This window comes from Colletotrichum siamense (assembly GCF_013390195.1).
Source record: "Colletotrichum siamense strain Cg363 chromosome Unknown KSG_Cg363_contig04, whole genome shotgun sequence".
Taxonomy (NCBI): domain Eukaryota; kingdom Fungi; phylum Ascomycota; class Sordariomycetes; order Glomerellales; family Glomerellaceae; genus Colletotrichum; species Colletotrichum siamense.
Window position 1 is genome coordinate 4,657,201 of NW_023501017.1, and position 13,450 is coordinate 4,670,650.

Here is a 13,450-nt window from a genome sequence, read left to right on the forward strand (position 1 = left end):
TCAGCCACTCTCCTCGCGACCACTGCTGTAGCCGCTCTCAGCCCCGCCAGCTGTAGCAACAGAACTGCCCGTTGCAGCTGGGAGCTCAGCACTCAAACTTTTGCTTCGACCTCGCACAGTACCAGCGGCAGCCACAGCACTGCTGCTGCTGGTGCGGCGAGCGTCTCTTGGTTGAATCGGAATCTTAATCTCCTCAATGCTGTCGTCTCCTGCTTCTTCACTCGGCTCATCCCCATCATCCGGCTCCTCTCCCTCCTCGTCTCCACTGGTCATCTCTTCATCTTCAGGATAGGTGTTCTCGAACACATGCGGGAATGCACGGGTGCCGATCGGGGGCCTGTGCTCAGGGTCCAGATCAGAGTCCAAGTCGGATGATTCCGATTCATCCGAGTCACTGTCAAAAGCGAAGTACATTCCCGGAGGGGGAAGTGGCGCAGGGTTCAACTTCTTGACGACTCTTGCTGTGTACTGAATGTTGCTGCGGGGCGAGGCCGTCGTGGTTTGCGGCTGACCCAATACCTGGGTGGCCGACGAGTTGAAGGGCGATGTAATTCGCTGCACCAGTTCCGGGACATCCTCTGGCCGGAGCTTGCACGAAGTCGTAGCAGGGTCTTTCTTCGCGCGCCTGGTTGTTGCAACGACGATGAAATGGTCATCGGGAATCACGCCGCTGAGTCCACATGCTTCCAATGTGATTTGCGGAGTATCTTGAGGAGCATCCGACCAAGGGAATTCGGCTTCGAGTTCCACATCCATGTCAGAATCGGTCTCCTCAGTCCCTACGGCAACGCTAGGAACTTTTCTTCCGTCGCTGAGTGGTCGATACGGAAGTGCTGAGCCTGAATCGGTGCGATGAGGCGCATCAGGTCTGAGGAATCCGGTACCGGTAGATTGCTGCTGCTCTTGACCGGTCGACGTAATGTAAGATGAAGGAGACGAGTCGCCGGGATCTCCAGACAAATCAGTGCAGAAAGGCGCTCCGCTGTAGTAGATAATGGCTCCATCCAGACGCTTCCTCTTTCGACGGGTTGAACCAGATCCGCTGTTTCCCCATCGCGATTCGCCGTTGTTGCTATCCTCACCGCCGGCACCGAATGAAGATCCGGTGTCATCCAAAGATGTCTGCTCGGCAGAGGATGATTGATGCAGGAACAAAGGCTTGTAATGGAAGCTGTCGGCCGAAGAAATATGATGGCCCAGTTTGGACTGTTCCGACGTGTGCTGCCCTGATGATGTAGAGAACTGACCGCTCTTGGATTGCTGTGTGACCTTGCGCTTCTTCCTCTGGCCATCCGCCTCGGCCTCTTCGGACTCGTCCGAGCGACTCATCTGAGACGTGTCTCCAGAACTGTCACTGCTAAACTTAGTACCCTCTACACCTCCACGCCAGCGGATCTTACGGCCATCTGGCGACAGCTGAAATTTTGTGCTCCTCTCGGAAACGGCGGTGCGAATGTAGTCGGGAGCGACGTTAAGCATGTGAAGCTGGGCCATGTTGCACAGTAGGTTGAGGTAAACCCAGCCATCTGCGTCAGGAGAGACGTCGTCGTAAGTTGCGAGACCCGTCAAATGAGGAGGCGCGAGACCCAGATGTCGGATGTAGTCCATATTTTCAGTTGGATTCTGTAGCCGGTCGGGATCCAAATCCCGCGGCCGGGTGGGTCGCTGCTCCGGAGGCGGGGCATCGGGCGGCGATGTGCTATTCTGCGCCGCGGCCGAATTGCCTCCGGAGTCTGGTTGGTCGTTCGAGTTCGTTGCTGAAGTGTTGTCCTTGGATTGGCTCTTCTTCTCCTCACATGCGAGAATGCGAGCCTCTCGAGAGGGCTCGTTCAGAGCCGTCAAGTTGTTGGCTGGGCCGTGGTTGGTGGTGGTGTGTCCAGTAGCAGGCTCTACCATAATGGGCGCCATTTGGGCAATGTTTGCCGCAGACTTAGGTTGATGGCGGGTGAAACTCCTACCGGTAATCCGTCCAGTGAAAATTTGCTCCAATCGTCGCACAATGAGCTTCTTCTTGTCCTTGTCCGTCATAACCATGTGGCGAGGGTACAATCCCTCGGGAATGTCGTTCAAATAGTTCTGCACCTTCTGCTCCGACGATCGCGCTCTGGAACTGATTGATGGCCGCGCAAGGGACGTGCCAGACGAGTTGGCGCCCGTCGACATAGAAGCGTAGGCAGAGTCAACTGGCCGAGAGTGGGAACCGGAGGATGACGATGCATGTTTCGACATAGATCCGGATCCGGAATCCATCCGGGTGGTGTGTCTGGACTTCTTGCGCGCCGAGGAAGCCTCAGCGCTCGGTGTGCTGCTTTCCAACCCAGCTGCAAATTCGCGAAGGGTGCTCTCGAGTTCTCTCTTCTTTCGCTTAGGCAGCCCGTGTACCTTGATCTCGAACAGCTTGTCCCTCCTCATCATCTCAGGCCCTTTCTGCTTGTGTCGCTTCAATTCATCCCTGAGTTTCTTTATCTCAACGGTCAAGTCGTCGATGACGCTTCGGTAGTCGTCGGCACTGCTGCTATGAGTAGCGCTTGGCTTCAGGGTACCGGTGACAGGAGGCTTGAGCAGGTGTTGAGGATAACTGCCGGCTGGCTTCGCCACGTCTTCGTTGGAAGAGTCGCTCTCCTTCTGGAAGAACGGAGGATCGACTAAACCAGATCTCGTCAGATGATAATTTTAGATACTCACTTCGCAACCCATACGACTTACCATCCATGGCATTGGAGAATTCGGCAGTGGGGTTCTCATTGTTCTGGTCGAACCATCGCTTAGGGTCGCTAGGTCCAGTGTTGTGTGATTCACCGGACGAACGTCGCCGAGGCGAAGAAGAAGACCCAGAGCTGGCCGCGGCAGCGGCGCGCGAAGATGCCGCTCTCTCGCTCGCCTGTCGAGCCAGGTGATGGTGCCGGAGGGTTACTGAGTGCTCGGGCGACGACCGGCGCGGAAGCGGGTGGCCTTTGGGCGATGTCGGAGGCTGCGCCCCTGATATGTGCTTGATGTCGGGCATGATAGCTGCATGGAGTCGTCGGTCTATGGCCTGTTGTGGTATTCGGTTGTTGTAATTGCTATGAGTAGCACTATGTTTGCGGCATGGGGTTGGTGGTGAGTTGGTCGTCGTGGTGGTGGCCGTTGTGTCGATGGGTTCCACTTGTTCAAGTGGAAGAAAGATGTCGATAGTCGTAGGGTTAACAGTTGCTTCTGTTGAATTGACGGTTTGTTAGTATGGAGAAGTTCGAAATGTATACGACAATTTGGTACTGTCGAGGTGGAAGACTGTATATGTCAAGGCTGATGGTGGGCTGTGATTGGCTGAAGCATCGATCGATCGATCGAAGGCTCAGTGCGAGGTATGACGACAACCTTCGTCAGAAGTCGACACTGTGAGAGGGTAACACCTACGATATTGGCAACAACCTGCGCCTCGGACGACCGCTAAAACTATGGAAATGCCCAGTGGTGAGCCGCGTTTATTGACCGAATTGCTGCTGGCACAGTCGAAATCTCACTGTCGCAGGCGATGTCATGCAACTGGCGACCAGGTGTAGGCGCGACAGCGATCAGTCAGTCGTCGGCGTTAAGAAGGCCGCAGAGGCCACAAGCCTTTGCGTTGGCCTTTGGGTGGGTGTCAGGGGCTAGAATAAATAATCCAGGGTCGCGGGAGAAAGAAGCTGTCGAGAAGTTGCGAAGCGCCGTGTGGGTATGGCGGTGGGGTTCGGTGCGAAAGAATTCGTCTCCGCGTCTGTGTGGGAAGCCAAGAATCACTCAGAAGTGGCGATGGGTCGCTTCCTGGTCTCTCGAGCCATGCAAAGGTCAATGCAGATTGTTGTTCCAGAGGCGATGGACACAGATTCGAATGCTGGGTCGAAATATGCTGATCAAACAACGAATTTCAGAGTTTTGAACCGTTTGGGTCGTTTTCTCGTGACGGCGAAGCAATGTTGTTCGACGAGTGGACCGATGGTTGTCGCGTGGTGGGCGTGTGAATGCCGAGTCCACAAGCGGACACAGCTGGATACGTTGCAGTTGGTCGGTTCCTGACAGCTACAGCTAGATGGATATGAAGATGAGGCTGTTGCAGATTCGGAATTCTTGAATGCTAGATGTCGAAGATATCGATGGCGAGAGGCAAAGATGGTGAGAGAGAGCAAGAGCACGGCTGGGAGTGATCTTGGGAATGAGTTAGTACTGGGACCCCACGCCCTCTCCGACGAACAACAAAATCGGACAATACAAGGCCAATCTACGTTGGGTCAAAGACAAGGAGCAGCACTTGCCCTACCTTCCTGGCAATCCATCCATCCACCCATCCATCCACGCAGCACCAGTACCCTAGATTTGTAGTCCCAGGTAGGGGAGGGGTGTAGACTGCAGAGCATAGGCCGGGCCAGCAAGGGCTCGCGAAGATGGGGACCACGGCAATGGGATGGGCTGGCTGGCTCGCTCAGTCTAAGGTAGTGTACTGCATAGCAGAGCTGCTGTGCTGCTGCAAGGCAGGAGACGGGAGGAAAAGGCAGAGGTGAGCGAGGTCGAGTTCAAGGTTGCGAAACGTTTCGAGAGGTCTAGCCAGTTCCCCACGCGCAGGTGGCAGGTGCGGCCCCACACCAGCTCGAATGCTCTTTGGTCTGATCTCCAGGAAAAGGCAGGGGTCTTGGGATCGGAGTCAATCGAAGAGGAAGGTGGGGCGACTGTGGTGGGCGTGGCGCAACGAGAAAGGGGGCGTGTGGTTTGTTTTGTGGTTCACTTGGTCTGGTCTATCAGCGGCAAGCAGCCAGCAGCAACGACCAAGCCCAGGTGGAAAGAATGGAATGGAATGGATGCATGGAATGGAGGCACCCAAGGCCTTCTCAATGCCTTCCTTCCACTTGTTGCAGTGTCCGGTCCTTTCCAGTCTCGTTCAGTTTTCCTGACCTATTTCTTGACATAGGTTCCTCTTGGTTCCTCTCCTCCACAGGCTGCCGTGCCGTGCGTGGCAACGAACCAAGTGTACGCAGTACCCTGACTGATTGCGGTGGCAACTGCCAACTTTTCAATAGGAGAAGAAGCCTCCATCGCGGCTCTTACCGTTCCCAGGGTCCTACAGGCCTTGAAAGTTGGTCAAGGTTTGCGGTCGTGGCCCCCAAGCCGGCTTCCCTTCCCGACCATCCTTCGAAGTTCGCCGTTGTTGTTGCTCAGCTTACCCAGCCATGTCACCTTGTCCAAGGAAATCCGCCGTAGGGATCAGTCGTCCAGCTGAAGCAATCCGTCACCAGAGCCATGTGCCCCACGAACAGACCCCGAACTCTGAGTGGCTTCGGCACCGCTTGTCCAATCACCGCAGCCTGCGATTGAAGAATTCAAGAGCCGATCGCTGCTTCATTGCAGCGCAGTCCAAAAGAAGTTCATTTGTTCCCGGCGGTTAAGGCTGTGCTTGTTTCCTCGTATGCACGCCAGACCACCCTCGCTGAGCACAGCACCACACCCACAGCTCTCCGACGCCCAACCTGTCGTGAATACCGGCGACAGGCGACACCTGGAACACCTCAGTTGATGGCATGGTGGAATGAGTTCGACGGCTACCGCGTAGGACATTCCTACCAAAACCAAGACAGAGTGCAACACACAGGTGGGCCATCGAAACCGTTCACTCCCGCTTGGCCAGGACTGCCTACCTTAGTGACTAGTGCTCGCTTACGTCACGCTAATCCCACTGCAACTGTGCAGCCTGGACCAGTGCAGCGCAGGCACAGTGTGGTCCAGCACCAGGTCGCCGCTGGGCGGGTCGCTGGGCGGATGCCTCAGCCCAGACGGGCTGTATCGTTGCATCTTTACCGACTCGCAAGACAGGCCAGCCCGATGATCTGGGCAAACTCTGACTGAACTTCGGCACTCGACAAACCTGCTCAACGCTTTCTACTTCTGCCCTAAGTCACGTCCGCAGCCTACCGGCACCTTTGTCACGCAGCGACGCAGCGGCAGACACGGCGTCATGGGTCGCATGGCAGGGCATGGCTGGACAGGCAGCTTTGTAGGTTCCGTTCCCACTGAAGGTCAGGGCACGTCAGCCGGCCGTGCATTCGTCAACGGAGAATCCCCGAGTCCGGGCCTGTCGCTGCAGCCAATCCTTGGCCCTCCAGGGCCTCCACCAATGACACGGGCCACACGGTGCCCCGTCTCCTCAGGGGCCAGTCCGCAATTCCGTGAGCCCACGATCTCGCTTTTGCCGTGTCATCGAGTCTTCGGGCACCCGGCTGCCGCTCCGACTTACAGCATTAGCTGGCCTTCCTCGCTGTTATTGAAATAACTATCGGCTGAGCACGCACACATAGCCCGCCCGGTCTCATTTCATGCCGCCTCTCATCGCCGATGCCTTTTCCTCAAGGACAACGAGCCTGCCGCCCTCGCCCTCCCTCTCGTCGCTCCCGTCCATCTGTCTACAACCAGCCAAATCGCAAAAGAAAAATACCCCGGGCCAGATTCTCTGTCTGCTGATTATCGACATCGGCGTCGACGCTCAGGAATGCGAATATCCCCACCATCAGCCTGCCACCCTGCTTATTACCCTACACCGCGACTCCGATGCAGTCTCCCAAAAGGGTCGTCGCGGTGCCAATCAATTGTCATGGGATCTGCCAACCTTCATATCAACGTTCTTTCTCAGCGCACCCCCAGGACCCTTTCCTGCCAGGCTCAGAGACGTTTCGTTCGACCAGTCAACGTCTCCGGAGTAGACTCCGTGTTCGCTACCCTACACCTCCGGCTCCGATGATTGGCTGGACAGCCCTCCTCTCCCATCATTGCAGCTTGATCGACAGGCCAGCCCTTGCACCATGGCACGTCACCGTCTGACTACGCAGTGCGCCAATACGTCGAGAACGGAGGGGGCCCTTCTGTCCGTTGCCACTGCACCACGCCATTCACTGGCCTGACCAGAGCACGCAGAACTACACAGTAGCCTTTCCGAACATCTTTTTCCTCTTGCAGTACGTACCTTAGCATATGTCACTCAGGCACGAACCCTGGTCATCCCCCGCAGGTTTTTTTTTTTTTTTTTTCCAGGGTCCTTTCGGGCAGAAAGAAAATTCGACCAATTTCCATGAGGCACGATTATGACGAAATCAAGGCAGACGTGCAGCAACTTGGTCACTTTCCAGGTCCTTCTGCGGCAATCGGCCAAGTCTCGGCTTGAGGGTCGATTGTGACGAAGTAGGGGTCTCTTCAACCGCCGTACCCGAAGATAAGTCGTTGAAATGCCTCAGGTGCGGATTGCATCGACTCGGAGCATCGGGGTGGATATCGCCGGTGATGGAGATGCGCGGCACGGTTGGAAGGCCGCACGCTGCCGGAGAGAAATAATGAACGGCCCAGGCAGACCCTCAACTCCGCCCCGGGTCTCAACACCGGAGCCGAGTATTCGACGATGTCTGCGTGCGAAACAGCGCTAAGCGGGTATCAGCCAATCAGCCAGAGGCTCCTGTCGCCTTCTCATTAAGGTTCCGCCCCTCGATCTCTGCGAGCCGCAGCGTTAGCGCGGATCGGGAGTATAGGGGGACCCTTCGTGCAGCTCCACCGCCGCATCCACGTCGCCCGGCGGTCTGTCGCCATACCCGTCGCCATCTCGACCACTCTTAGTCCACCCGTTGTGACAAATTCGCGATCCAGACTGTTCGGCGCAATTCAGCAGATTCCCATCGCCGCGGCGGCGTTTCCGCATCTCAAAACTATGCGGATCTGGGAAATTGGCCCCCTACCACCTCGTCTTCCCCCCAGACGTCTAGTCCTACCGTTCCATTTGCCATCTGGCCAACGATGTGGAGAAAGTCCATCCAGAGCCTCGGGCACGCACAACATGGAGGGGAGTGTGACTTCGATTCTGCACGCCATCAGGCACGCGACGAGAGAGACGAACAAGGGCAGATCTCCTGCGGCACGGTGCTGCCTTGCCTTGTGTTCCTCCCGCGCGGCCACACATCGTCCCTAGTGCCGTTGGGTGTCCTCGCTTGGATTGGCCACGCGCAGCAGCTCTTCCGTGGCCACGTGAGGGTGTTGCTCGTGGGCCCTGGCAGCTCATCTGCCTTCTGACAAAGAGTCGCGGGCTGGGACTGACTACGGCGGCTATGGCAAGTTGCCTCTGTCAGGGGTTCCGCTGGCTGACTGTTCGCCCACCCGCAACAGCCGCCCTGCCTGACAGCAGCGCCAGGCCCCTGCAACAACAGCTCTGGATGCCGGGCGATTCCTCTGAACAAGCTTATTCCTCCTGTTACATCTCGTCAACTGGTTAGCGACTGATCGTTATCCGATCTCATTGATCTGCGGGGCTCCCGCGGATCTGTGAATGCGGGCAGCAACGAGGGGGTGCCCGAATCCCGCCGCTCCCTACGCGACCCCCTGAGTGGTTGTCGAAAAGTCCAGAGCAGTCTCGGTGTGCCACCCACCCCATCCCACCACACCGACATCAAGGTGCGTTTGCCCCCCAAAAGTTAACAACAAACATGTTTCGCGCCGACAAGCTTCCGTATTATTGCAGAAGTGTCAGGGAGTTTGTGGAGGGTGAGGGACGAACAGGAAGCCCGCCGATTCGGCACACCAGTCAGACAACCCTGGCGAGCTTGACAAGAGACTGAGCCGATCTCTGGACCTGCACAGGTGAAGTCTGTCGGCTATTGGGGGAATTTGGTGCTCGCACTCGCCTTCGCGAAGTCCGATAGCAGGTTTCTCCCCTCCGCCCAAAACCCTGAAGGGGCTATCGGCGCCATGTCCAGGCCGCACCCCCTTATTGGCCACAGGAGCCCGGTACACGTCCACTAGTCCCCGTCAGGGTCCTTCCCGAGCAGCCACGAATGGAACGGTCGTACGCCAACGTCAGCCCACACTGCTGGGCGCACTTATCCCTGTCCAACGAGCGCTGGTGGAGAATTCCGCGACTCCCAGAGACGTTGTGAGTGCAACGCAGTTCGTTGGTTTGATAGAGCAGGATCGACGTGGCAAACTGCCTGAGCTCCTGCTTGTTTTCTCCATCCGAACAGCTTCCTCGTTCCTGTTCCTGATCGGCAGCCACGGAGAGATCCAAGATGTCAGCCCCTGGCGCACGCGTGGGAAGCGGACAGACAGCTCCGAGGCTGGGGAAACCGATGGGGCGGGCGGCCGGAGACTTTCGACCGGCGTGCGTTGCCTGCCGGGTGGCAGTGTAACATCGCGGCTTCATTGCGGGAACATGATAAAGCCCTTGTCACCTCCCCCCGTTTTTCCCATTGTTTTCCTATGCCTTTGTTCTGTTTTCCATCCGCGGGTGGATCGCAAAGAAGACCCTGAAAGTTTCCATCTTCGAGATCCAAGGGGCTGAGAGATGGCATCCACCCTTTGCAACTTCGTGGCCCACCCAGTACCTCTCTCCGTGCAACCACGCACCCGCCCCACCTAGGGTAAATGATCGTGGACATCCACAAACAGCAGCATCCACAACATCTGGCAAGATGGCCGAGCGGTCTAAGGCGCTAGCTTCAGGTGCTAGTCTAGAAATAGGCGAGGGTTCGAATCCCTCTCTTGTCACAATCTCACGGCATTGAGCCGTCACTTTTTGGTGTTCTGGAGACATTTTTGTTGTTGCGACGTTTGTCAGTATGCATACGTCGTGAGGCATGTCGTCCGACACGTGTGGAAGTTCCCAGTTATGTCGCGATCCTGTGCCTTGTGCGACTGCGATCAGAAGTAGCCTCAGCCGAAGGCGTTGAGGCCTGGCCACCCTTGGACTATTTAGCCGTACCTCTCGGGAACCTCTTCCTGTTATCGGGCAAATCTTCAGGGCTCTAGCCCCTCCTGTAGGAATGGAGATCCGTGAGATTCGCCGTTACACACCTCCCTTGGGGCCCTTCAGGTTGAGGTTTACGAAGAGCCGTTAGGTTGTACAATCAGTGTGCTATACACTACCACGCTGTCGCCGTCGTAAGTGTATTCTAAGGAATATTCTGAGAATGCGGGTGGCATACGCCGCTGAGGGATTGTCGATGAATGCATAGTTAGTAAACTTGGTAAATGGTCTTGAGAGTTATGTCACTTGGGTTCCAAATCCGGAAGTTACCACACAGTCCCTGGCTGCGGCATTACTCACAAGCTATCGCCCATTTTGCGGTTCCTTATATCCCAGTCTCCAATCATGCCCATGCCTCTTGACTTTTGGACATTCAACTCCAGAAGCCTGCGTTTCACTCAGCTACGTAGCGGAATGACGGGTCCTCCGGTCCCTCAGTTGCGTAAAGGGAATGTTCTCGCACTGGATTAATGTTATACCAATCGATTGCTAGCTGGAATCTTTTTCAGTAGGAGGCTCCTTGTGCGGCATGTGTTTGTTGTTGTCGTCATCCAAGGTCCCGGCTGGCGAAGAGTGGGTGACCATGGGACTTGCCGGGGGCTTGCCATGTCGTTGTAGTCGGTTTCTTCAGCTTGAATACGCCGAGGGGGACGGACGTAAGACAGTAATACACCGCAAGAATTTGACTGGGTTAAAGGGTATGCCACCACGGGGCCCTGCCTTGGCACTCGATAGCAATATCTTACTCAACTGAAAATGTCCACAGCGTCGTACATCTTTGCGTGTGTTCATGAACATCAGGCTGGCTGGCGGGCTATAATATAGCCCGAAACTGAGGTTGTAGTCTGATGAAGCTTTGACAGGCATGCATAGCGGGACCTCGAGGGGTGTCGTTCAAAGCTGGGCGTTCGTCAGTCTGACGGAAATCCGGAGGAATCCGAAGGTATATAATGTCACTTCAAAGCAAGGTGTAGACCCTGGAAGACAGGACAATGGCGCGTTATGTTGTAGAGGTGTGGTCCTTCGAAGCCCAGCCGGAAACACGTCGGATCGCTCGTCCAGCAGACCTCCGAGGCCTCGTCAGAGACCTGTCTTCCAGAAGAGTTGGAATTCGAGGCTGCGATTGTCTGTTATCTCTATCATCCTTGCAGATTATGTGTTTGTATACCCTAAGGATGCCGGTGACACTGAACAATATCTTAAACATGTTTTGGGGAGTCCGCGGTCTGCCTGGCATTGTTGCAATTCTACTCCGCCATCATGTCGCTAGAAGTACACAGCCAATTGGTGCTCTTGGATCAGACCGGAAGAATTTGCTGCCTTGGGTTTCAAGGCGTTGCAAAGGGAACTTCCGCTGCTTGATATATATACGTGCCACTTTGGAGGCGTGCCGGAGCTTTCGTGATAACGTGCGGGATGGGCTCCTTGAAGGGCCGCTGAGAATCGCCATTGTTCGTTGGCACTCTTGGCCGGTGTTTCATTCCACCACTGCAACGCTATACCTATCCTAGGCTGACAATAGCTCAGGGAAATGTCATCCTTTTAGAAACCTTATACGTTCCTACTGGTAAGCAAACCCTCTGAATATCACCGCATAAGCTTGAACGCGCGCTCTGGCCGAATGGACCAGTGAAGGCTGTGTGTATTGTCAGGAGGTGCGGGCTAAGAAGGCCTGGTGTATTGAGCAGGTAAAAATCACTGTGAACGGCCAGAGGCCTAACTATTATCTTACATATAGGTTATAACCTCGAGGCTTCCTCAACATGGATAGTTCATAACAGTTCATCCGTTACAAGCTCCTGCCCCTCCTTCAAAATATTCGCAATGTACTTGCTTGTCCAATTCCAAAGATCCTCCTGCTTTACCTCATCATAGCTGCTGACACTCGACTTAATCTCGGTTCTAGCATCATAATACACACCGCTGGTAGATGTCTCTGATGCAACCCAAGCCAAATTCGACCCCGATTCCTGGGCCGTCCAAACACTGAAAGACAGGACTCGACGCAGCAATGGGACGAGTGTGGGGAGCACTCTGCGCCAGAAAAATCTGAACACAGGTCCTGCTTCACGCGCCAAGCCTGTACCAGGCATCATACCTGGATCAAACACAACGACAGTCCATTGCTTGCCCGGAGTGCCAGCAAACCGGCGATGCAAGGCATACGGCCACAGGACGTTGCACAGCTTGCTTGTTGCATACCGCTGCATTCCGCTGTTTTTTGCTACTTCGCCAGTTGGATGTGCCAGTTCTTCTGCAAAAGTGTAGTCTGCATCGGGCACACCCGTCTTTTGCGCTGGGTCGTGCGTTGCGCTGCTCGTCACGACGACCCGGGCATTATCTGCAAGAAAAGGTCGGAGAAGGTGGAACAAGGCCGCGTGTCCAACATGGTTGATGCCAAATGTTGCTTCCAAGCCGTCACTTGTGTACTTGATACCATCGGGAAACTGCATCGCGGCGTTCAACAACAAGATGGAGATTGGCGGCGTGCCTCTCTCGGAGAGAGCGATGGCAAAGGATTTGATGCTCTGCAGATCGCCCAAGTCGAGCGGGAGGAAATGAACGTCTTTGTGCCCTGTGAGTTGTCGTATGGAAGCAGCTGACGAGTTTGAATCGCTTCGAGATGCAATCATGATGGTGCTGTCTGGAAGTTGGCGGGCAAGGCTGGTAGCGGCATGGTAGCCAAGGCCAGAGGTGCCCCCGGTGATGAGGACAGTTCGCTTGGTTTCCGTCATACTGTCGAAGAGATTGAGGAGTGTTGATGATAGAGAGCCATGATGATCTGTGAAGGACGCTTGAGGAATTTATATTCAGACGCTCTACGTACTATCCAAGTCGGAAACGACGGTGGTCCTCCAGCTAGCAGGATCCCACATTACGGAGATACTTGACCATGATGTCTTCCCACCCAATTACGAACTACGTCTTGCCTCGGCGGAGCAAGCATGTTGCAGAAGCTCTTGAGTTGCCTAGGAGTGAGTAATGTACCGAAACAGATCTCTATTTTGCGTAAGCCTAACGTGCCATGCCACACAGTGGAGCTCTTCCGAGATATGATGAGGGTTCGAACTAGCAGGGGTGTCATCAACCTGCAGCACGGACTTGCGAACTATCCGTATCCCGTAGTGGAATATTTTCGGCTTCCCGGCTTGGCACGTCTCCCCGTATTGCCTGTGTGCGGATGTTATGGCAACTCTATCACGAAAACCTACTGGTTGATATTCTCTATGCGGCCCTCTCCCGTTCTCTTTTCTTCTTCACTACATGCTACAAGTACTCTCGACTCTTTTACATTGCGGTTGAAGTACCATTTCGCCAGGGTTGCTGCGACAATGGCTCATCTGTCTGAAGCTGGGGGTGAGTGGAGAGAAAATTGGACGGTAGTGGCCAGTTCTACTGAGAGAAGGAGGCGACAAAATCGCTCGAATCAGAGGGCGCATCGTTAGTCTTCGCCTATACCCTGTCCTCCTTCCACGCTCATATGTTGATAAGGACCAGGGAAAAAGAGACATCTGGAGCGGTGTGCGGCCGCTGCCTCAAACGACATTCCCGAGTCTTGGCTCTTAGTCAAAGACAGGACAATGTCTGATGGCCGCACTGAACAAGACTACAACTCAGAGCGTAGCCATGCTACTGTGCGCCATGCCCGCCACGGTTGGCCACTCAACT

The 13,450-nt window shown here is 55.3% G+C and overlaps 2 protein-coding genes across 2 annotated transcripts; both read right to left on the reverse strand.

Moving 5' to 3' along the window:
* FRQ (Frequency clock protein) lies at positions 1-1,896 on the reverse strand (the record flags this gene model as incomplete). Its single annotated transcript, XM_036638996.1, has 1 exon — positions 1-1,896. One exon carries the CDS (start codon positions 1,894-1,896, stop codon positions 1-3), a length of 1,896 nt encoding a protein of 631 aa, XP_036496242.1.
* A 9,657-nt stretch (positions 1,897-11,553) lies between these two features.
* CGCS363_v007148 (Protochlorophyllide reductase B) lies at positions 11,554-12,234 on the reverse strand (the record flags this gene model as incomplete). Its single annotated transcript, XM_036638997.1, has 1 exon — positions 11,554-12,234. One exon carries the CDS (start codon positions 12,232-12,234, stop codon positions 11,554-11,556), a length of 681 nt encoding a protein of 226 aa, XP_036496239.1.
* Positions 12,235-13,450: the final 1,216 nt, after the last annotated feature.